Consider the following 21521-nt stretch of genomic DNA (forward strand, 5'->3'; position numbering starts at 1 on the left):
ATTTTAGATCGAAAGTATTGATAAGTATCTAGTTCATTTCTCTCTTCACCTAGAGCTATATTTTATGCATATACGTACGTAGAGCTATACAATGTATACAAAAACGCATTCGGTTCAGTGATTTTGGTTTGCATTTTGGCGCATCATTCGTATGTTAGCTTATCAATATATTAAATAATATAACCCTTATATTATTGTTTCATTCGTGGTTCCTATAATCTCTTCACTGGAAACGTCGAAAAGCCGAAACCAATCTGATAAAAACCAAATGCAACAATAAAAAGGCAACCGAAATGTTTGATAAGCTGTCAAAATCAAACCAATACCGATACATAATTCTCGATAACAATCGATCGCCGCGATTTTGTCATCCCGTCATCAATTGGCCAATACGGAAAACCAATAATAATGAAGGAACAAAAGCCGTATACACAAAATGACATCAAATGGTAACGAAAAACGAAAGGAAATAATTTGGTTTTGGTTATTATTCTGCCTTTCTGGTGCTCCAATGTGAATGTGATTTCTCCGGATGTCTGGACATGTCGAGTTCGTTCACCTCTGTTGCTATTGGACTTATGCTGCAACTCTTTTTTTAAGTGTATTCATTTGTGACTGCGTGTGTGTGTGTGTATGTGTGCTGACAAACATTTACATTTAATTTTAATTTCTCTTATTTCGTCTCTGCTTTAGCTTGAAAGTGCAACACTTTGTTTAATACAATATTTAAATTTATTTTACCGTTAAATTGTTATATATATTATAATTAATATGTATATAGTATATATAGTTGTATATAGTAGGTTTATTCATATATATTCTTGTTTGTTTATTACGTTTACGATGCACATATATTTTGTGTAGTTCTTTTTGAATAGGTTTTATGTGTTGGCGTTAATAAAAAAAAACAATCTATATTGTATTCAACTTTAAAATGAAGGATTAAAAAATGAAATTGTTTTACAATTAACAGTCAGTGTATGTGTTTTGTCTTCTAATAAACTTCTAATCGCTCATATTAGTTCATAATTTTACTTTAACCTCCACTTCGTACACGTTAATTCTATGCAATTTCTTGTCTGCAAATTGGTTTCATCATAAAAACAGAAATTATAACCTGGTATGTAAACCACCAGAAAATAATATTGTTCATCTTATTAAATTACATCAGGTTGATTTGCTGGCCATTTTTGTTAAATATTATGTGAAATGGCTGTTGTTTTATTAATATTCATTCTTGTTGCACACACAACAAATCCAGGATGGTGTTTGACTTTGCTGCTGCTTATTTTATTGGAAATGCTGATCAAAACTCAAAAATGATTTGTGTCAAAAGCATTTCCTTTCATATATACTTCAAACTCTTCTGCTGATCAAGCTGCCGATCCTTCCTCGCTTCACGCCTTTATCTCGCCGCCCAATCGATGGTCTCAGCGACGACAACACTAACATAAAAGGACACATACAATCACGCTCAGGCACGCACACCGGTACAAAACGATACAGTGAAAAGAAAAAGATTAAAATTAAATGAATTTTCAAAGATTTGTTTTTTTTTCAAAAATCGAAACGTTTTTCACACGTTTACTTTACTCGTTTACTTGCTCATTGTTTTTAGCATTTTTTGCTTTTCTTTTGTGTTGATTTTTTTTTTTAAATTGTATAATTAGTTATAAAATGTAAGCATATGTATTTGTAATTTAAACGAAATTAAATTAGGAATTTATATCTGCAGGATTTGTTTTGTTGTAGTAGAGTACAAATTATACGAAGAACACTAAGCAATAAATCACCGAAAAATAAAGTAAAGTATTTGTATTGTATATTGTAATTAAATGTATGTATTGTAAGTTGATTTGTTGTAAATAAACAAATTAAAAATTAGTGTATGGTATTTTAATAGAAAAAATTACTTCATATTTTATAATATATGTGTATGGTAAATGTATTAGCATATAATATGTATGTTTCTCATTTTGTTTTTTGTTGTTTTTCATATTTTCTTTTTGTAATAATAAATTGTAAAATCGCAATCATATAATCATCATTAAAATAGTTTACTTTCATCTTGTTTTACACACAGTGCACGCTCGTTTAAGTGAGCGTGCAGAGTAGTTAAGAGTAAATATGTATAAGTAATTAAAGATATATATATGTTATGTTCATAATCAATTAAAGTTCATCTCTTCTCTTTCTTTTCTTTTTCTTTTCCTCATTCTTTTCTGTTTACCCTTCTATCTTTTCTCTCTGTGTATCTCTTCTGTTCTTGTTGTTGGTATTAAATGGGGTTAAGTGTGTGAGTGGGTGTGCGTGTTGATGGTGTTTTGTTTTTGTAGTGCACACTTTTAGCTGTTTGTTGTCGTTGGTTGTTGTTCTTGTTGTACCTGCTGCTGTTGTTGTTGCTGTCTGCTTGGCAAACGATGAAAATTTGAAAAAAATGTGCAACGCAACTCTAAGCATCGTATTTTGTAACTTGTTTTACTTGTCCTATTCTCTCTGCCTGCCTCCCTTTGTTAAATTTAACTCTGTACTTTCATTAACTGTAGCTTTAAATTTACGTTTCCTTTTGCTCTTTTTTTACTCTTTTTTCCTTTTTTGTTTCTTTCTATATATACTCATTATATATATATTGTATATAAGTATGTATGTATATAGTTTTTATGTATATTGGTTAAGAGTGTGTTTTGTTTGTTGGTTTCCATATCCATTATAATCAATCATCATCATCATGCTGCTGCTGCTTGGCTTCTTCACTTCGTTTTAACTAAATAATAAATCCAACGCACTATATAATTCTAGTTTCAAGTTCAACTTTCGCTTAGATGTAAACGACCACGTACGCTTATTAATTAGGTTTCTTTATATATGTAGTTTAACTTTTAGCTAGTTTTTGTTTTGTTTACTTTAAATGGTAAATTTTTAATTTTGTAACGTATCTTTCCCAAGTCAGTAGTACCGCCCCTATTTCGCCACCACACCCTCTCATCCAGCGACCTACTAGCAGATAAAAACAAACAGTTGCCGATTAGATTTGACCATTGTCTAGGATCAAAACCAATGATATGCCACCATATCTATCCTATATCTGTAATATCTGTGAACGGCACGGCCGGTCAAAATGAGTGAGTCACAAAGGCTAAGGCAAGCAGCGAGTTCTCAGAACCGTCTACATGCATTTTACAGTCGATTCTTTCTCAAACCCTTACTAAACCTTGTCGCCCGATCTAGAAAGCGGTTGGTGGCGAAAGCAGATCGGAAACCGACGTGCTTTTGCTTTAAAATGTACAATTTCGAATTTGTATTTACTAATTTTAGTAATTAAAGGGACCTTTACTTGTTTACTCTTTAAATAAAATTAAAAGTTCTTATTTTCTTTGTGTTGGTATTTCGCACTCTATTCTTGATCTTCTTGTGTCTAATTTGCTAAACTTTATACTTGTAAATCATTACGTTTAAATCTTCACATTTCTATTTGTTTGTTTTTGTTAATGCCATCATGTATCATATGTATCTACGGGTTTCAGTTGGTTGGGAAGTTCTTGTTAGTTGACTCTGGCTGGTTGATTGGTGAGTGTGGGATACAGGAGAATGTTTGTTGTGTGGTGTTTATGAGGCGCATGAAAGAAATAATGTTCTCGTCTGAATGGGTGAGTGTGCCGATGTTTCGCCTATGAATTACATACTCGCTTCTATAGAACATACATGTAAATCTATGAATCTGACTTGTCGCTAGGTATTCTCGTGTTAAATTTGTTTCGCTTTAAATAATAGTTGTACAAGAGTTTTAAATATTAATTTCAACAACTGATCTGATCTGAAATAAAAACGAACAGACGACGCTTTAGCTTACAATTACCACCATCTTTTCTGTCTTCTTCATCATTCGCCGAGGACGACTCCGACGACGACATGTTGCTCTGCTCTGCTACTTCTACTCCTCAAATCGATCGTCCTCCTTAGACAGCCTGCGAGGCTGCATACGGTGGCTGCGTGGAGCTATCGTTGCCGTACGCTGATCGCGGCCCGGCTCCATAGTTGGAGGCGCCCTCCTGCTTCACGTAGTTGCTGTAGTCGTAGTCGTAGCCGGAACCATAGCCGCCGTAGTCGTACTCAGAGCCGGATTTCGAGGCCGAGTTGCCGGGTCCGGTCCGTGGCATGCCGCCTACAGGTCCAGTGGTCGAAGGACCGCCCGCCGCCCAGGTCTGAGCCCGCGAGTACATGTCAGTGGCGGTGCCCGCTCCTGCTCCTGGGGCCCCAGTGGGTCCAGCAGAGTTGGGTGGCATGTTCCACGAGTTCCAGCTGCCGCCGCCCGATGGTCCCGAGGGAGCTCCGGTAGACGTCGAGTTGTACATGTCATATCCGCCATACCCTTGCGTTTGCTGCGGTCCAGCGTAGTTCGACCACTGCGGTGGTGGTCCCTGGGGTCCTGGTGGAGCTCCCCAGCCCTGGTATGATCCAGGACCGCTGTTTCCATAGCCGTACTGCTGCTGCTGCGGCGACGTGCCCCACCCCTGATAGCCAGGCATCATGTTCGGCGCACCAATAGGCATATTCAGTGGAGGTCCACCCATCTGGCCATTCTGACCCTGCATCATGTTGATAGGAGCGTGGTGCGGTCCCCAGTGGCTGCACTCATTGCCCAGCTTGCCATATGCGCCGCCCACCGTGCTGTTGTTGGAGTTCTGGCCGCCAGATCCGTCACGAGGCTCGGCCTTCTTGATCTCGACCTGTGGAGCGGAAATACATGTTAATATTTGTTCGTCTCTCAATTAATTTCATTAAATTTAAAATAAAGAATATTTTTCAAACAAACAGAAATATTTAGTTTTTCTTATAAAATTTATAGTGTAAAACAACTACAAAGATAATAAATTAAATTTAAATTTGATTTAATAATGAATATGACAAATGCAAAATTCAAAATAATGCTGCACTACACAATTATGTAGTAGATATTGAAGTAATGTTAATATAGAAAACTTTCAGCGATCACCCACCTGCTTGCCATTCAGATTGATGTACCGCTCGTTGGTGACGTGCTCAACGGAGGACTCTTCCTCAAAGGAGAGGAAACCGAAGCCGCGTGATTTTTTCTTCTCCTGATCGTACATGATAACCACCTCAGTGACCTTGCCGTAGCGTCCAAAGAAGGTGCGCAGATCAGTTTCGGTGACGTTCGAGGGCAGGCCGCCCAGGAACACCTTGTAGCCGCCACCCTTCTTCGGTTTCTGCAGCGTGCGCGGATTACACGGCTTAGGGTCGATGGTTCTGCCGTCGAGCGTGTGCGGTCCGTTCTGCAGCACGTGGTTGACGTTGGTGGGATCGGCAAAGGTCACGAACCCAAAGCCTCGCGACCTGCCGCTCTCGTTGTTCTTCATCACTACGCAGTCAATGATGTCTCCGAAGCGGCAGAAGTAGCGCGACAGATTCTCCTGCGTCGTCTCCCAGGACAGGCCGCCCACAAACAATTTACCCCTTTCGTCCTCTTCCATGATGTTGTTTTGGTTGTGGTTGTGAGCTATGGCGCCGGGTAGGTTCTCAATAATTGACGTAATCTTGCCGCTTTTTTATTAACACCGGGTGCAAAGAAATTAACTTGTGTTGGTAGCTTTTTGGGGGGAGCACTTTTTAAACTATTACACGGTTTCTGTATTTTTTATTTTGTGGTTTTGTATCTTAGGTTGGTTTCAACGTTGCCAAAGTTCTTTTCCTTCAAAACAATTAAACAAAAGCCACGACGTTCACACGTAACTTTCTAACGTAACAATATCGATGTTGTTGTTGTTGCAGGTACATGGAAAGACAGATAGAATGAAGGAAATTTTGTTAATAAAATCGCTACACAGAAAGAAGTTTACTAGCTTAATCTAGAATCGAAATGTACATAAGTTTTATCTTAGTGTTATTTACTAATTGGGTTAATTTTAATTTAATAGAGACGAATATTTGGAGAAATTCGAAGATACTAGTCAGGACTGAAATCTATAGGCTGTGAAAATCTTTTTTCTTGAGTCTCACATTAAGCAACTTATTATGACAACTGTTCTCCCAGTGTAAAGATCTTGGGTGCGAATGGGTGGAAACGACCAGATGACAGAAACTCACAAACGCACGCAGTGAAGGAGAGCCAAATAGTAGGCATAGTAATTATTAAAGGCGCAGGTAGGCAGTAAGAGAAAAAGCGGCAGAAGCAACCGGCCGGTACACACACACACTCAGCTGAAGACATTCCCCAGTTCTTGGGTATGTGTGTGTTTGCCGTCTAACCGCTTTTTGTACACGTTCACAAGTTTGCTGCTCCTTCTCCCCACTATTTTCCTCTTTCACTTGCTTTTACACAGCTACGTGAAAGTATTGTTTTCTTTTCGCTGTGTCACGAGTGGATTTGTTGTTGTAACAACGTCCCCAGCCTCACTCACACCCAAAAACACACACACATGCCGCCTATCAATGAGAACAACGAACTTATTTCCAAGGTGAAAAGAGAGCTGTCGCCGGTTCACCACATTTGCGCGCCATTTGCCAGAGGATTCCAGGTTACAGATGTGGGCCAAGTAAACACATTTACACAAATATCTTTTAATTTTGCGGTGCGAACACGACCAAATAATGGATTAAAATTCACTTATTTGTCAACGGAGTACCGTCATTCCACACTTTGAGCGCTCTCACAGACAGTTTGCCCATTAACAAGTGAAAAACATGTGGCAACGCTATTTGTGACGTGAACGCGAACGAAAAGCGAAAAGCAAACGTACCAAAAACCAATGCCCTCAACTAAATGTTAATTCCGTCGAAAGAAAAAACAAACAACTCTTTTCGAGTTTTTCTCCAGTTTGAAATGATTACTTTTTCCTGGCAGAGTACTCGCGACTGCACTGAATGAATCGCACTGAGAGTGTGAGTGGGAAATTCACCACGACAGAGGCAACGAAGAAAAAAAAAACAAAATGGAAGACATGTCTGATGAAAAAAAATGCTACCAACAAAGAAATCTTAAGAAATGTTTTGGCTCTCGATTCTTAGAAAGGGGAACAAACACATTTCACTTTATTTTTACTATTTTTTAGCCGCAGATCAGTTTATGCAGCAGGAATTTCACAAAATCACGGATGTACTGGTCTCGCCGGCTACACTTTTCACATTTTACCTAACGGTCGGCCCGGGGAAATGTCGAAATTTACTAAGATTTCTAATACGCAATTTTACAAATTTCGCACGATTTTTGTATTTTGCACCGCAATCTGCTTCTAAATATGTATGAGTGCATGAGTTGGCCATACGTGTGCGCGTGCGAGCGTGTGTGTGCGCGAATGGCCGCCGAGCGTTCTACAAAAGTGTGCGTGTGCGTTGGTGTGGTGTTATACATAGCATTTTTTCGTATGTATGTATAAAAATATGAAATTTTCCACTTTGATGGGTGGAAATAGAGTGCCGAAAGTGGCACAGAAAAGCGCTGAAAATTGCACAGACCTCTATCAGTTGAAGAAAAATGAAAAAGCAAAGAAACAATCAAAACGAGTCTAACAAATTTTACCCACACACCAACACATTCGCACAACGAGCAATGGCAGCTGCGTCAGGTATTCAGGCTTTTTTTTGGAAGGGAAAGGCTAGGCAGGCATTTTGTTAAAGCACCGTAATTGTTATGTAAATGCGATTTTCAGTCGATTTCCATTCTTACCGTTTGTGCCAAGTGTTCGTCTGTGGTTTTTTAAAGATTTCGCACTGCAAATTCACTAAATTTAAGTGTTTTTTCCTTAAAAAACTAGCTTATAAATAATTGTATGATTTTGATGCATACGATATTATAACCTAACTTATATGATAAATCGCCGCCACGTTTAATGCTGTGTGACCACCGCTCTCGAGAAAAAAATACCGTATCAATTTAGAAACGTACTAAACCATACTGAAAATATATACTTAAAATTATCCAAATTCAAATCAAATGAAACCCTTTGTATTTAAAAAAATTAAATTTAATCTCAATGGTTTCCATTTTTGATATTTAATTTTTTTATAGGTGTTTGTTTTCTTATGTAAGAAATTATGAAAAAACGAATCGTATATTTAATTATATTAATATTGATTTTCAAATGTCAAATACATTAGGCATCAAAAATGTAGAACCGTCGAAATTATGAAAATACAAATCTTAGACTTACAAGCATTGATAAAAATAGGTTTTCAAATACATCGAGGTTAATATGAATATTAAATTGTCGTAATGGGGCTAAAATTTAAAATATTACAATTAAGTTGTTTATTTAAAATGAAAAGCATTTTAATAATAATATTAATATTATTTTGTTAGTCAGTTTTGTTAGACTTATTTGAAAGGTTTTCGGGAATTTGCCGGCCCTGCAATCAAGTGTTGCCAGACCAACACACTATAAACCATATATTCGGCATAATTTCTGGTATATTTTCAGTGAGCCTGGGGGTTTGTTTTAACGGTCAGTAGACGGTCACTTTGTTTGCTACCCGGTAAAATGAATTTTGCGCTGCATTAAATAGAAAATAAACATAAAAATTCACAGTTGCCGACTGTGTTGAGTGAATAAAAGCGTTCCCAAGTGCGCGTTTAATCGAATAAGCTTTCATAGAAGGTGGTGGCAAGTGAATCCAATCCATCATCGATTTTTTCTGAGCTGCCGCTGCCACATTAACACAGGGCTCAGAAAAGCGAAATAAACAGAAATGTCGCGCCATCCGAGTGATAGGAAGGTGTATGTGGGCGATCTAGGCAACAATGCACGCAAAAACGATCTGGAATATGTGTTTGGGGCGTACGGAAGTCTGCGCAGCGTATGGATAGCCCGCAATCCACCGGGCTTTGCCTTCGTTGAGTTCGAGAGTGCCCGTGATGCGGCGGATGCGGTGCGAGGACTAGATGGGCGAACGGTTTGCGGACGCCGAGCTCGTGTAGAGTTGTCCACTGGAAAGTACGCCAGATCTGGTGGTGGTGGTGGTGGTGGCGGTGGTGGTGGCGGAGGAGGAGGAGGTCCCGGAGGACGCGACCGTGGTGGCGGCGGCGGTGGTGGCCGTGGCGACGAAAAATGCTACGAATGTGGTGGACGCGGTCATTTTGCACGCCACTGCCGCGAAAGAAAGGCTAGGCAGCGACGCAGGTAAGCGCAATTTCCATTTTTCATTCATTGTCAATGCCAAAAAGTAGTTCATTTTTGAAACATGGCGAGGGATTCGCATACATACATGTATACTTAAATGAGCGGTGTGTGTGTGTGTGTGTGTATGCCCATGCAAAAATGTTGAGTTTGTTTGGACTGTGGTGAAATTTTTGGCATTCGAGGTAAAAATCGCTATGTTAGTCGCAAACAGCTTAAGTCTATGTTAACACTGACAGCGTGCTGTAAAGCGCGAAGTGTGCTGTTAATAATCGTAGGAAGTAGGGCTGTACCTTAACAGCACTCGCACGTGCTTGTTAGTATACCCATTGCTCTTTAGGTGGAGGGTATATTTCTTTTATAAAGACTGTTATAAAAGAAACCTATTAATTACTTGTTTATGAAATGACTGAACTATATTTTTACATTTCTTATATAAGTGGTTAAACTTGATTAAAAATGTAACAATACAGCTGATCTCTATAAAATTAACTTTTAATTTTAAAGTGTTATGGTCTTAATTAACTTGTAATTAATATTCTAAACAAGATAAATTTGTATTACCACATTCCAAAAAAAATAAATTAAATCCAAAAAAAATAAATTTAAATTGGATAGCCTAGAAACAAATAAAACAAAATAAATAACATTAAATAAGAAAAAAAAAACTTTTCTAAAGTATTAAAAGTGAAAATTCTAAAAAAATGTTTGCCCTAAAAAATGTAATTAGGGCATCAGATATTCTGTAAACTATAATTTTTCTATATTCCCCGCGATATAATTTTTGTGGTGAATAGTCTACAGTGGTGCTGTTAAGTGAGAATCGAGTGGCAACGCTGGCTATCGAAGGCACACGTGCTCGCGCTTCATTTTGGAATTTTCTTTTACACGCGGCATACGGGAAAGAAGGTTAAGTTGCTGCTGGCTGCCGAAAGTTTTATTAGTTTTTAATTAAAATTTAAACTAAATGAGCAAAGTGTAACGCAATGTTTGTGCTTTACGAAACGCCGGCGGGCTACGCAATTTTCAAACTGCTGGACGAGAAGAAGTTGGAGCAAGTGGACAATCTTTACCTGGAGTTCGAGACTCCGGAGAAGGCCAACAAACTCCTAAAGCTGAAGCACTTTGAGAAATTCAACGACACAACAGAGGCTCTGGCCGCAGCAACGGCAGCTGTGGAGGGCAAGGTGGCCAAGCCATTGAAGAAGACTCTCAAAAAGCTGCTTGTGGATGATGTGCAGTCGTCACTGTTAGTCGCGGATGCCAAACTGGGCACTGCCATCAAGGACAAACTATCAGTACAGTGTGTGTACAATACGGGAGTCCAGGAGCTGATGCGGTGTATTCGCCAACAGGCAGACAGTCTGCTCGGCGGCTTGCCTAAGAGGGAGATGACCGCTATGGCCCTAGGTCTCGCCCACTCCTTGTCACGCTATAAGCTAAAGTTCTCGCCCGACAAGATTGACACCATGATTGTACAAGCTCAGTGCTTGTTGGATGACCTGGACAAAGAGCTCAACAACTATATGATGCGTGCTCGTGAGTGGTACGGATGGCACTTCCCTGAACTGGGCAAGATCATTACCGACAACATCGCCTTCGTGAAAACCATTAAATTGGTGGGCACCAGGGACAACATGGGGACAAGCGATTTGTCCGACATTCTCCCAGAGGATGTAGAGGAGAAAGGTCAAGGAAGCGGCCGAGATCTCAATGGGCACCGAAATCTCCGAGGAGGATGTACTAAATATCCAGTGCCTGTGCGATGAGATCATATCCATCAACGATTACCGCATCCATTTATATGACTACTTGAAGGCCAGAATGATGGCTATGGCTCCCAACTTGACGGTACTTGTGGGAGATACAGTCGGCGCTCGACTAATTGCCCATGCCGGCTCTCTGATCAATCTGGCCAAGCATCCCTCGTCTACTGTCCAAATTCTGGGGGCCGAAAAGGCCCTCTTCCGCGCTCTGAAGACCAAGAAAGATACTCCAAAGTATGGTTTGATCTACCACGCACAATTGGTGGGACAGGCCAGTCAAAAGAACAAGGGCAAGATGTCGCGTTCCCTGGCCGCTAAGGCGTCGTTGGCCACGCGAGTAGATGCCTTCGGCGAGGAGGCAACCTTTGAACTAGGCGCTGCGCATAAGGTAAAGCTCGAGTCGCGACTTCGACTGCTTGAGGAGGGCAACCTGCGCAAACTTTCGGGCACCGGCAAGGCCAAGGCAAAGTTCGAGAAGTACCAGGCAAAGAGGTGGGTTATATCCGTCAATTATATAAGAGTGTACCAATTTCCAGTGATGATACCTAAAAGGTTTCGCATTAATCTGATTACGATGACGATAAACCTTGGCTGTCTGAGCGAAATTGTGTTTACCTCGCATAGGCCTTTATTCTCTTGTCCTTTATATTAATTTATTAATTGCTATTTTAGTGAGGTGTTCACATACCAACCGGAGGCCGACAACACATTGAACGTCAAAAAACGCAAGCACTCTGAGTCGGAGCAGACGCCGGTTAAGAAGGAGGCGGTTAAGGAGGAGACTGCTGAGGAAGATGCGGAAGTGAAGTCTGAAAAGAAAAAGAAGAAGAAGAAGAAGCAAAAGGACGATGAGGAGGCTATTGAGGAAGCGGCAGCACCTGAGCCTGAAGATCAGCCAACGCCAGCCAAGAAAAAGAAAAAGTCAAAGCACCAGGAGTAGTTACCCCACCTTGACTAGTTGTAGGTTAAGTCTTAGCATCCTAGGTTACCTTACTGTAAAGTATAGGATTTTACAATTATCAACAAGATTAAAGTTTCTGTTGTACATTAGAAATAAAATGTAATATTTCAAAAAAAAAAAAAATTACAAATGCATATAGCATTCTAAATAAGCTATTCTCAAAACATTCGAATGTTTATCTGTTTTATCACTGGATATTCTAATAGATTCCATATGAATTTTTGAGTTTTTCAGTTAGTAATGCCTGTTGAGAAAGCAAAGGCATTGTCTGTTTAATCAGTGGATCAAAACAAGGGTTCTCAAGAATTTAGTTTTTTTTTCATCAAAGCCTTGCAACACTTCTTAGCAGTTCCGAACTTTGGAGGCCAATCTGTAACTCTCGGCGCTGCAAGAAGTTCGATTGATTGCGGTAAAGACGCCAATGAAGCAGAAAGTTTTTACGTCAGCACCAGAGATTTGCTTGCATCATGATACCAGGCATTTTAAGCATTTTGTGGTCCGCGGCTCATAGCGGCCTATATAAAAGCGAATGCAACTGGTGCCAGTCGAACGAGAAAACGATGCAAGATGCATGGACACCTAAAGCTGCTTCTGGTCCTGGGACTACTGCTTACCTACGCTGCGGCGAAGAAGAAAGAGTCATCGTCATCCGAGGAGGAGGAAGGTGGCGAAAAGTACGAGAAGAAAAAGTTTGGTGACGAGGAGCACAAGGGAGAGCACGGGCACAAGGAGCACAAGGAATGGGAGGAGGATGAAAAGAAGCACCACGAGCTCGAGGACCATGAACATCATCACGGAGATAAGGGGTCGAAGAAGAAGAAACACTACGATGAGAAGGACGAGCACGGCGAGAAGCATGAACACGGCGCACACAAGAAGGGCGGCAAGCACCATCATAAAAAGAAGCACAAGAAGGGCCACAAGGAATTGGAATACCACAAAAAGTTCAAAAAAGACGAATACATCAAGGAGAAAAAGTTCTACGATGACGAACACAAGGGCGGCCATCACAAGAAGTACGGAAAGGAGCACCATCATCATGCCGAGGAGCACGGCGAACACAAGAAGGGCGAAAAGCACGAGGGCAGTAAAAAGAAGGGACACAAGAAGCATCATGGTCACTACAAGAAGGGCCACCACGATGAGGACCACAAAAAATACAAGAAGGAGCATAAGCACGGAGAAAGTTTTGAGGACAAAAAGGAGCACGGCGAGAAGGGCTCCAAGAAGCACGGCCACAAACACTACAAGAAAAAGGGAGGAAAACACTGATCAGGAAAAATCTCTCTCGTAGGCTAAGATAAATGTGATGTTTTTAAGAATTGTGGAATTAAAACTGGGCAAGGTTGTAATTATTGTGTTTTTATATCCATGATATTAGTCTGGCTTCGTTTTGTTTATCTTGTTCGGAAAATTGGTTTCTTGTTAGTTCTTGTTAGAAAATTGAAAAATATAATATATGTTATATATTATATTATTTTAATAAATAATTTGTTGCACATCTAATGTTCAATTACATATTAATATTGTATCTTAGCTTGGTTTTTAGTATGCTTAATAACAAAGCTTATAACATTTCTCTAATGACAATCTTTTTCCTATTTACCTATTTCAGAAGCAATTCGTTCAGCAGATCTCGCAGCACATCCCGTCGCAGAAGGACTCGCTCCAAGTCCGGCACCCGTTCCCGCAGTCGCTCCGCCGGCTCGGTAGGTCGACGCTCCGGCCGCTCAAACGGACGGGACGAGAACGGATCAGCGTCTCGGTACAGCGACCACGAGCGCAATGGAAGCGGAGCGGTGGAGTCTCCACCTCCGCCAAAGCGGCGCTATACTGATGATGATGAGGACAGGGTTAGGGGATCGCCGCGGTCACGTTCTCGATCTCGATCGGCATCACCGGCAGCGCGCCGTGGATCGCCGCCCAGACGTCGCGGCGACTCTTCCGTTTCACGGTCCGTCTCCAGGGACTAGCGACACCGAACGAATGCAGACAAAGCCCGGCAGGCGAAGATGAGGGCCTGAGCTGCACCCCCAACGAATCCGGCAAAGTGGGGACACCACACACTGGACTCCTCCCCTCATTCCCAAAAAACAACCTCACGTGTAACAAGACAGATTCCCAAATACTTTTTCATACAGTATCCATCTACGATTTAGTTGTCCAGAATCATATTAGTTAAGGGTTTTTAATTTATAGTGTAACACGAGTTTGCATATTTAGGTATTCTTATGTTTCTACACAAGCACATGCAGTACACTTCGGAGAATCATTTGACGGAAAGAAGTATAAGATATAGAAATGGATCGGCAGCCGCAGATTATCGATCTAGTCAAGATTGCTATGTAAATTGATTTGCCTTGGAATTTGTTCGCTAACCCTGAAATTATACTCGAATATGCAGGAGACGAAGCATCGCCACCATTTTTATGTCAATTCTCTACACATTTCTCAATTTATACTACTCAATACACTTGATTATTCGAGTCCAAACTCTGTATGATGTGTTTCAATATTGGTAATAATTAAGTCTTGCAAAAGTGCATAATAATTATTCATACATTGATGTCGTAGTTAAGTATTAAACAAATACATATGTATGGATTCTTGAGATGTGTGTTTGAAATTATATAGCAAATGCGCTGAACACTAAAATACACAAATATTCAATCAATAAATTAAATGCCAAAACGCTTAATTTTTTATTTGAGTTTGGCGGTCTTGGTTGCGCAGCGGCTGCGCTTCATTTTCGTCTGATTACTATTCTTTTGTGTGTTAAAATTATTTTGGTATGTTTCAGTATTTTTATGTTTAAATCGTGGTATTTAATTGGACCGTTTTTCTCGTCCCTTTTATTTCCATTTATGTAAATTGGATTTTGTTTCCTGGTTTTGTTTTTGCTGACAGGCATAAGAATCACAGATTGAAAGAAATTATGTTATTGAATTCGTTACTCGGTCCATTTATTTGCTGGGTGGATTTATACTATCTGCTCTTGGTGCTTAAGCACAGGGCGGCAAATTTTTGGGGGCGTAAAAAATTTAACCGAAAATCAAAATTTTTATTGATGTATAATTTGAATTAAATAATAAATGCTGCATTTTCTACAGTGTTTAGAGCGGCGTTTTACAGAAATCCGGTCCTGCTTATTTGTCTCAATACTAAAAAAAAGTTGATTAGTCCGGTAATTTATTTTTAGTATTTTTGTTGACCCGATTTGGTATTACCTGGCGCTTTGGGTACGGCCATACTGTTCTCATCGCATTCCTCCAGTTAAATTTTGTTTTGTGTTTTGTTTTGCCTTTTTTTTTACCCATCGCCTAAGATTTATTATCCTTTGCCTCTTTACGAATAGTTGTGAAGTGTCCGGAAAAGAGCATCGCCTTGCACCGCGATTGGCAGGTCAGCTACAATGGCATTTCGCCAGTCGGAGCATGAGATGAGCGTCACTTCGCTTGATTCAAGCGTCGAACTGCGTTCGCGCTCCCCATCGCCACAGCTCTTTAATCCGCGTAAGCTTCGTTTCGCCGACGACGACTTTGACAAGGACCCGCCTGAAGAAGCGAGTCCGCAACATCATCACCAGCGGCAGCAGAAACTATCCTCCGGCAGTGGGCATCAGCTGGGCAAGGATGGAGAAGGAGATGTATCCATGTCCCCTCCATGTCAGAAGGTGCGAGCCCTACGCCTTTTCAGTACCCCGGCCACCCCCAAGACAATCCTTCAGAAATCCACGACGCAATGCAGCAACCATCTGTCGGCTGCGGCAGCGGCAGTGAACGCCTCTCGGCGTAGCGAGGATCTCTTCCGTCTGTCGGAGCGCCCGCGATCCTTGCCCCTGCACAACCGAAAATTACCTGCCCAGGATACGGCGAATGTGAATCCTTTTACGCCCGACAGTGAGTCTGAGTTCATTTCATTATCAAAATGTAGCTTTTTAATCCTAAAATCGTCAAGATCCGATGTCCGTAACCTAATCTCTCATCTTCTAATATTTAGGCCTCCTGGCTCACAATAAGAAGCGCTGCCGTACGCAATTTGGACGCGAAAACCTAAACCTGAATGTAAATGCTATGCAAAAGTATTTGCTCAGCGAAGCATGCGACGAGGATGCGACGGAAGAAACAGGCGACTCACTGCGAGAGATCCACCAGCAGGCTCCCAAGAGGCTTGCTCTACATGACACGAACATCAGTCGCTTCAAGCGCGAGTTCATGCAAGTAAACGTAATTGGCGTTGGGGAGTTTGGTGTGGTATTTCAGTGCGTCAATCGACTGGATGGATGCATTTATGCGATTAAGAAGAGTAAGAAGCCGGTGGCAGGTAGCTCTTTCGAGTGAGTATTTTAAAGTTATTCAAGCTGACCACTTTTTAACTAATATATCCCTTACAGAAAGAGAGCCCTAAATGAGGTATGGGCTCATGCCGTTCTGGGCAAGCACGACAACGTGGTGAGATACTATTCCGCGTGGGCAGAGGACGATCACATGCTGATACAGAATGAGTTTTGTGATGGGGGCAGCTTGCATGCGCGAATCCAAGATCATTGCTTGGGCGAGGCAGAGCTTAAGATTGTGCTCATGCATGTGATCGAGGGCCTGCGCTATATCCACTCTAATGACCTGGTTCACATGGATCTGAAGCCGGAAAACATATTCTCCACCATGAATCCGAACGCATATAAATTAGTTGAGGTGCAGCCGCCTCAGAACAAAGACGACGATGGTATGGACAGCGTCTACGAAGAGCTACGGCACTCAGAGAATTTGGTGACGTACAAGATCGGAGACCTGGGTCATGTTACGTCCGTTAAAGAGCCCCATGTAGAAGGAGGGCGACTGCCGTTATCTGCCAAAGGAGATCCTTCAGGAGGATTATTCGAATCTCTTTAAAGCCGACATCTTCTCGCTGGGCATCACGCTTTTCGAAGTGGCTGGCGGTGGTCCACTTCCCAAAAATGGGCCCGAGTGGCACAATCTGCGAAATGGCGAGGTGCCCATACTGCCGACACTGAGCAGAGATTTTAACGAACTGATAGCCCAAATGATGCATCCAGATCCGGATAAGAGGCCAACATCACAGTCCATATTCAGCCATCCGTAAGTTTTTTGATAGTAATTTATGATAATAAAAAAATCACTTCTTATCTTCTTAAAGACTTTATTTAAATACACAAAAAGTTAAGCCACATCTTTATTTACATCCGACAACGAGCCTCTACCCAATCAGATTTTTTCTTAACAATTTAAATATACTTACATTCCCATAATTGTTCGTTTACCTTTCAGAATTTTGAGCGCCGTTGACTCTAAGAGCAAGCTGCAGCTCGGCCTGGAGCTGACCGTTGAAAAGCGCAAGAACGAGATATTAATGAACAAGCTGAGAGAAGCCAAAAAGCAGATTAAACTACTCGAGCAAAGAGGTAAGATATGATAACTTACAGAGGCAATGAATGATTGAATGAGCGACTCCAAATTTTGTGTTGTTATTACATTTTTTCAGTCAACCTCCTTGCCGTGACCAATAATCCGGATAGTCTGGATGGGCAGCGGTGCCTTCGCTCCTTCACGCGACGCATGCGCACGCCATTCTCCAGTCATGGCAAGTTCGATGGCATATCTGATCGCAACAAAAACGTTATCACCAATATCTGATAAGCTCCTCTCTTCATACCGAACCTATAGCCAAACTCTTCCGAATCGAACGTGAACTAAGCTCACATTTTGTTACCTTTTAAGCGTATTCATATAATCGATATAAATTGATAAGTTTTCGCTTCAGTAGATCGTAAACCCTCAACCTTATTTCACACGTTTGTTTCAAGCTCGTGGATTTAGAAGCATTCGTAATATAATATATATATTTTTCAAGCTCAGTGAACTTTTCTTGGTAGAAAAAGCATGATGATCGTTTTTATAAACATCCAACGTAACTTTTAAGTATATCGCGTAGCTGTAATGAGTATTGTTTTCGACATTAAAATATTTATTATGTTACATGGAATTCAAAATAAAAACATTCCATTCGTTTAGTATAGCGAATGCTATTCCATAGTCGCTTTTGTCTTTTATTTTTGATTTGGGGCTATAGTATATTAGAAGGAATAGTCTTATAAATTGACAATTTAGGACAGCATTTTCAGGTTTGAAAAAAGGTTTCAAATAAGAATAATATGATCAGTTTAGTGAAATAAAAACAGATATTTTCTAAATGTTGTACTTATAGCTTTATAATTTTTTTCAATTACTTTTATAGGTTCCAAATAATCATTAATTTATCCATTATTTCCCAACATTGTAATTTGACATATTTTCATTGAGGCACTGAGACTAGATTTTTAGTGTATACTGTTGTTTCTGATAAAAAAAAATGCAAGATTTGTTTTTATATAAACTATTGTTGCTTGTATTGAACTTTACTTTGTCTAACTTTTTGTTTTTTAATTCAAATAATTAAATGCATTTGCATCAGTTTGTCTGAATGTCCTTAAACACTACCTTCTTCATATTAAAAAGTACAGAAAAATGAATGGATTACACTTTTAAGATCTGCTACATATTAAATTATATGTATGGTACACCTAAAATCTCCTATAATTCTGGTTCTGCTGCCTGTTGCCACCCTGCTGCTGGTAGGCATTATTTCTTGGGCCATTATAGTTGTTGAAGTTGCGCTGCTGATTTGAATTGTCCTGGTTGTTTCTCTGATTATTGCCGTATTGGGGTCTGTTGTTGAAGTTGCCTTGATAGCCACCACCTTGATGCTGGTTGTAGTTATTATTGTAGTTGTAGTTAAAGTTACGGCTATTGTTTTGATAGCCCTGTCCGTGGTTTCCTCCGCCCTGGCCATAGCTACCGCCTTGCCCGTAACCACCTCCTCCGCCACCGTGGTTGTTTCTTATTCCTGCATTTAACATGCGATGTCCGCTGTCAGGAACAAAGGCCCTAGATAAATGGCTATTGAATCCGATGACGGGACGATGTTTTTGACCCGACTGCTCATTCGGCAGCACCTTTGGAGGATCTACTGCATTTTCAAGACGCTTGGCCTCAAAAATGTAGTCTTCGGCGTACTCCGGATCCTTGAAAGTAGTCGTTACAGTTGTGTTGTCACTGATGTCCGACAGCCCGGAAATAGGCGACCTCAGAATGCCGCTGATGTCAGTGTTTAGCTCAGTTTTTCCTAAAGTTCCCCGCATTCCATCAAACGAGATGGCAGTGCACTCACCATCTTCCGACCTTTTTGCTTATTTTCTGGGCCTTCTTGAAATGAGGACTCTGGTCACTGATGTACAGGTAATTGTCGCCCCGCTTGTTGCGCTTGACCTCTTCTCCCGTAAGTTGCTCATAATAGGGAACCAAAGCCTTAAAGAGCCGCTTCTCGTCTACGAAGGGCAGCAAAGCCACACCTTGCCAGGCGAACTTTTGCCATTCAGATCGATCTTAAAATCCTCTGGATAAAAGTCAATAATTGGTGAATCTGGGTTAGACATAAGCTGTGCCCAGGGCTCGGGCACGTGCGAGCTACTGGCTGCAGGAAAGACGCCCATCAGTTGCTCTAGAGGATTAAAAGGCTTTGTTCCTCTTTCAAAATTCGTGGACAGACCTTGAATGTTAACAAAGTCCGATGCGAACGGGGCATAATGGTATGGAAAGTACCAGTTCCAGGAGGCACAGCCTTGATAGTAGTACTTCAGCACCCAGCACAGTCCTCGGACATATTGCAGAGCAACGGCGTAGCGAAATTGTTGGTTTCCTGGCGCCACATCGAACTTTGACTCGTAGTAGCGGTCCTTAAAGCCTTCCTCCCATAGCCGTACTTCGTCATTGTTCTCCTCTTCTTCTTCCTCATCCAAATTAGCCTGGTCACTTGTCCGTTTTCTATTTCGCAGAGCAGCGGCCTCCTCTTTATAGTTCCCGATTCCCTTTTGCTGGTTGCCTGGACCCACTGCGCTGGCTCCAAACGACGATTGGTTCAGTGCCCGGTGGTCCTGATTTCTTTCTTGCCTCTTGCGCTCCTTATCTCTAGCCTTAAACTGTTCTTCGCGCCGCTGTCGGCTCTTGAAGATCTGGTCCTCGGCGTTACCCAAATCAGTCATAATCAGTTGCACTCGGTCCAGATTGACATCTCCCGAGTCGGTGAGATAACCCTTTGTCTTGTACACACACTTCTTATAAAGCTCAACGAGTCGATCCACTGCCCCTTCACGAATCTCCAGACTTGGTAGATGTGGCAAAAAATCGTTGCCCACAAAGAAGCACATAAATACCCAGTCGTCGAGAGCACGCTCAAAGCTATACTCGAACGGGAGGTTTGGCATCTCGAGTGTCTGCTTCAGATACTCTCTCAGCACGCTCAGCCGTACGAAGATAAACTTTACCTCGGCTCCAATGGGAACATCGGGTTTAAAGTTGGCGCCAGTAGGTGCCGTGGCTCCCAAGCCTACACACTTGTCCATCTCGTGGCCAAATCCGTTGCATATGTCGCAAGGACGTGGCTTATTTGGCAGAAACTCCTCACGAATGATGGTGAAGTTCGGCTCGTGGGTGGCTAACCCCAACATGATAAGATCGGCATCGGCTCCGCACAGCACATGCTGCGTGTTGGGATCGTGATCCGGTTGGGCGCGCTGTTTTCGAATATAGTCCATAATCTTGTGCTCGCCCTCGCCAGGCACATTGGCATCCGACAGGATAACCTTGATGCCCTTCCAGGCCGGATTATTGTTCTGTCGATCGTGGACAAAGTAGTGCAAGCACTTACTGAGCCGGTCCATGAAGGGTGTGCCCGGCGTAATACAGTTGGAGTCGAAGTGTTCGCCCTTCTCCTTCTCTGGCGGCAACTTGCAGCCCCGGCTTAGTAGCTCCTCGCGAATTCTCTCGATCTCAAGCCGCTTTTCGGTGGCCTCCTTAGCAGCTCGGAACCGTCGAGACCGCTGCTGGTTCATCTTAGCACGCGGAGCCACCCCATCGATGGCCATATAGAGCAGCTTCCGAGGGCGCACGATTCCGAATAGACGGTCAATGCAGTCGAAAATGGCCACCATCATCTCGTCCTCGTTTTTTGGCGCCGGCTTGTCCTCCGGATGCGTACACGGATGGATTATGCCGTTCATGTCAAGATAGAGGTTGTCAAATTCTATCCCATTCGGATTCGGCTTAGTGGCGTCCTCGTAAATATTCCGCCCAGTATCCGGGTCGACTTGCTTGTTCTCGTTGCACTCGATTATCACGCTCGGGTACTTCCGGCTCAACCAGCGAAAGAATGCTGGAACTCCCATTTTAATGCAGGTTTAAGCGTTTATTCTTTATTTTGGTCAAACTCCAATTTTCTTCGGTCTTCTTTACCTACTATACAAGCATGCTCCAGCCAGTGGGACCGTATAATTGGTACAGAATAAACTGACTAAAATACCAAAAATACCACAGGTCAGCAAAATTAGCTGTAATAAAAATTGGTAAATATTAATTATATAATTGTCGTCCTTTGTGTTTGAATTCCATACCATGTATATTATGTTTCAATTCACTTACATTCATATTTTCAAAAACAAACAATTTATGATAAAATATTTAAAAATAAGCCGTTTTATCTTCATCTCTAGAAAAAGCTGGTAGAAAAGGCCAAAACCGCATTTCTTGTATCACTTACGAGGTTGCCAGA

At 41.5% G+C, this 21521-nt stretch overlaps 5 protein-coding genes and 1 non-coding gene across 6 annotated transcripts; 4 read left to right on the forward strand and 2 right to left on the reverse strand.

Annotated features, from left to right (window-relative positions):
* Positions 1–1881: 1881 nt before the first annotated feature.
* Positions 1882–5627, reverse strand: LOC108106976 (heterogeneous nuclear ribonucleoprotein 27C). The gene is made up of 2 exons (XM_017214296.2): positions 4998–5627; positions 1882–4727 (listed from the first exon to the last, which is right to left on the reverse strand). Exons 1-2 carry the CDS (start codon positions 5490–5492, stop codon positions 3957–3959), a joined length of 1266 nt encoding a protein of 421 aa, XP_017069785.1. The 5' UTR covers positions 5493–5627; the 3' UTR covers positions 1882–3956.
* A 2801-nt stretch (positions 5628–8428) lies between these two features.
* On the forward strand, positions 8429–14549 carry LOC108107073 (probable splicing factor, arginine/serine-rich 6). The gene is made up of 2 exons (XM_017214442.2): positions 8429–9134; positions 13474–14549. The coding sequence occupies exons 1-2, from the start codon at positions 8704–8706 to the stop codon at positions 13829–13831; spliced, it is 789 nt and encodes a 262-aa protein (XP_017069931.2). The 5' UTR covers positions 8429–8703; the 3' UTR covers positions 13832–14549.
* LOC108107072 (nucleolar protein 58) lies at positions 9963–12000 on the forward strand. The gene is given in 3 exon segments (XM_017214441.2): positions 9963–10816; positions 10818–11389; positions 11570–12000. Coding segments are annotated over 3 exon segments (1539 nt in total). The 5' UTR covers positions 9963–10117; the 3' UTR covers positions 11838–12000.
* LOC121530453 lies at positions 11428–11500 on the forward strand. Its single transcript, XR_005993964.1, has one exon. It is a non-coding gene; the product is annotated as a small nucleolar RNA SNORD53/SNORD92 (small nucleolar RNA).
* A 552-nt stretch (positions 14550–15101) lies between the features above and the next one.
* On the forward strand, positions 15102–17911 carry LOC108107064 (wee1-like protein kinase). The gene is given in 6 exon segments (XM_017214430.2): positions 15102–15757; positions 15858–16194; positions 16252–16687; positions 16689–16957; positions 17147–17280; positions 17361–17911. Coding segments are annotated over 6 exon segments (1815 nt in total). The 5' UTR covers positions 15102–15270; the 3' UTR covers positions 17513–17911.
* On the reverse strand, positions 17886–21225 carry LOC108107063 (5'-3' exoribonuclease 2 homolog). The gene is given in 3 exon segments (XM_017214429.2): positions 17886–19095; positions 19097–19284; positions 19287–21225. Coding segments are annotated over 3 exon segments (2697 nt in total). The 5' UTR covers positions 21139–21225; the 3' UTR covers positions 17886–18438.
* Positions 21226–21521: the final 296 nt, after the last annotated feature.

This window comes from Drosophila eugracilis, unplaced genomic scaffold, assembly GCF_018153835.1.
Source record: "Drosophila eugracilis isolate 14026-0451.02 unplaced genomic scaffold, ASM1815383v1 contig_764, whole genome shotgun sequence".
NCBI lineage: Eukaryota > Metazoa > Arthropoda > Insecta > Diptera > Drosophilidae > Drosophila > Drosophila eugracilis.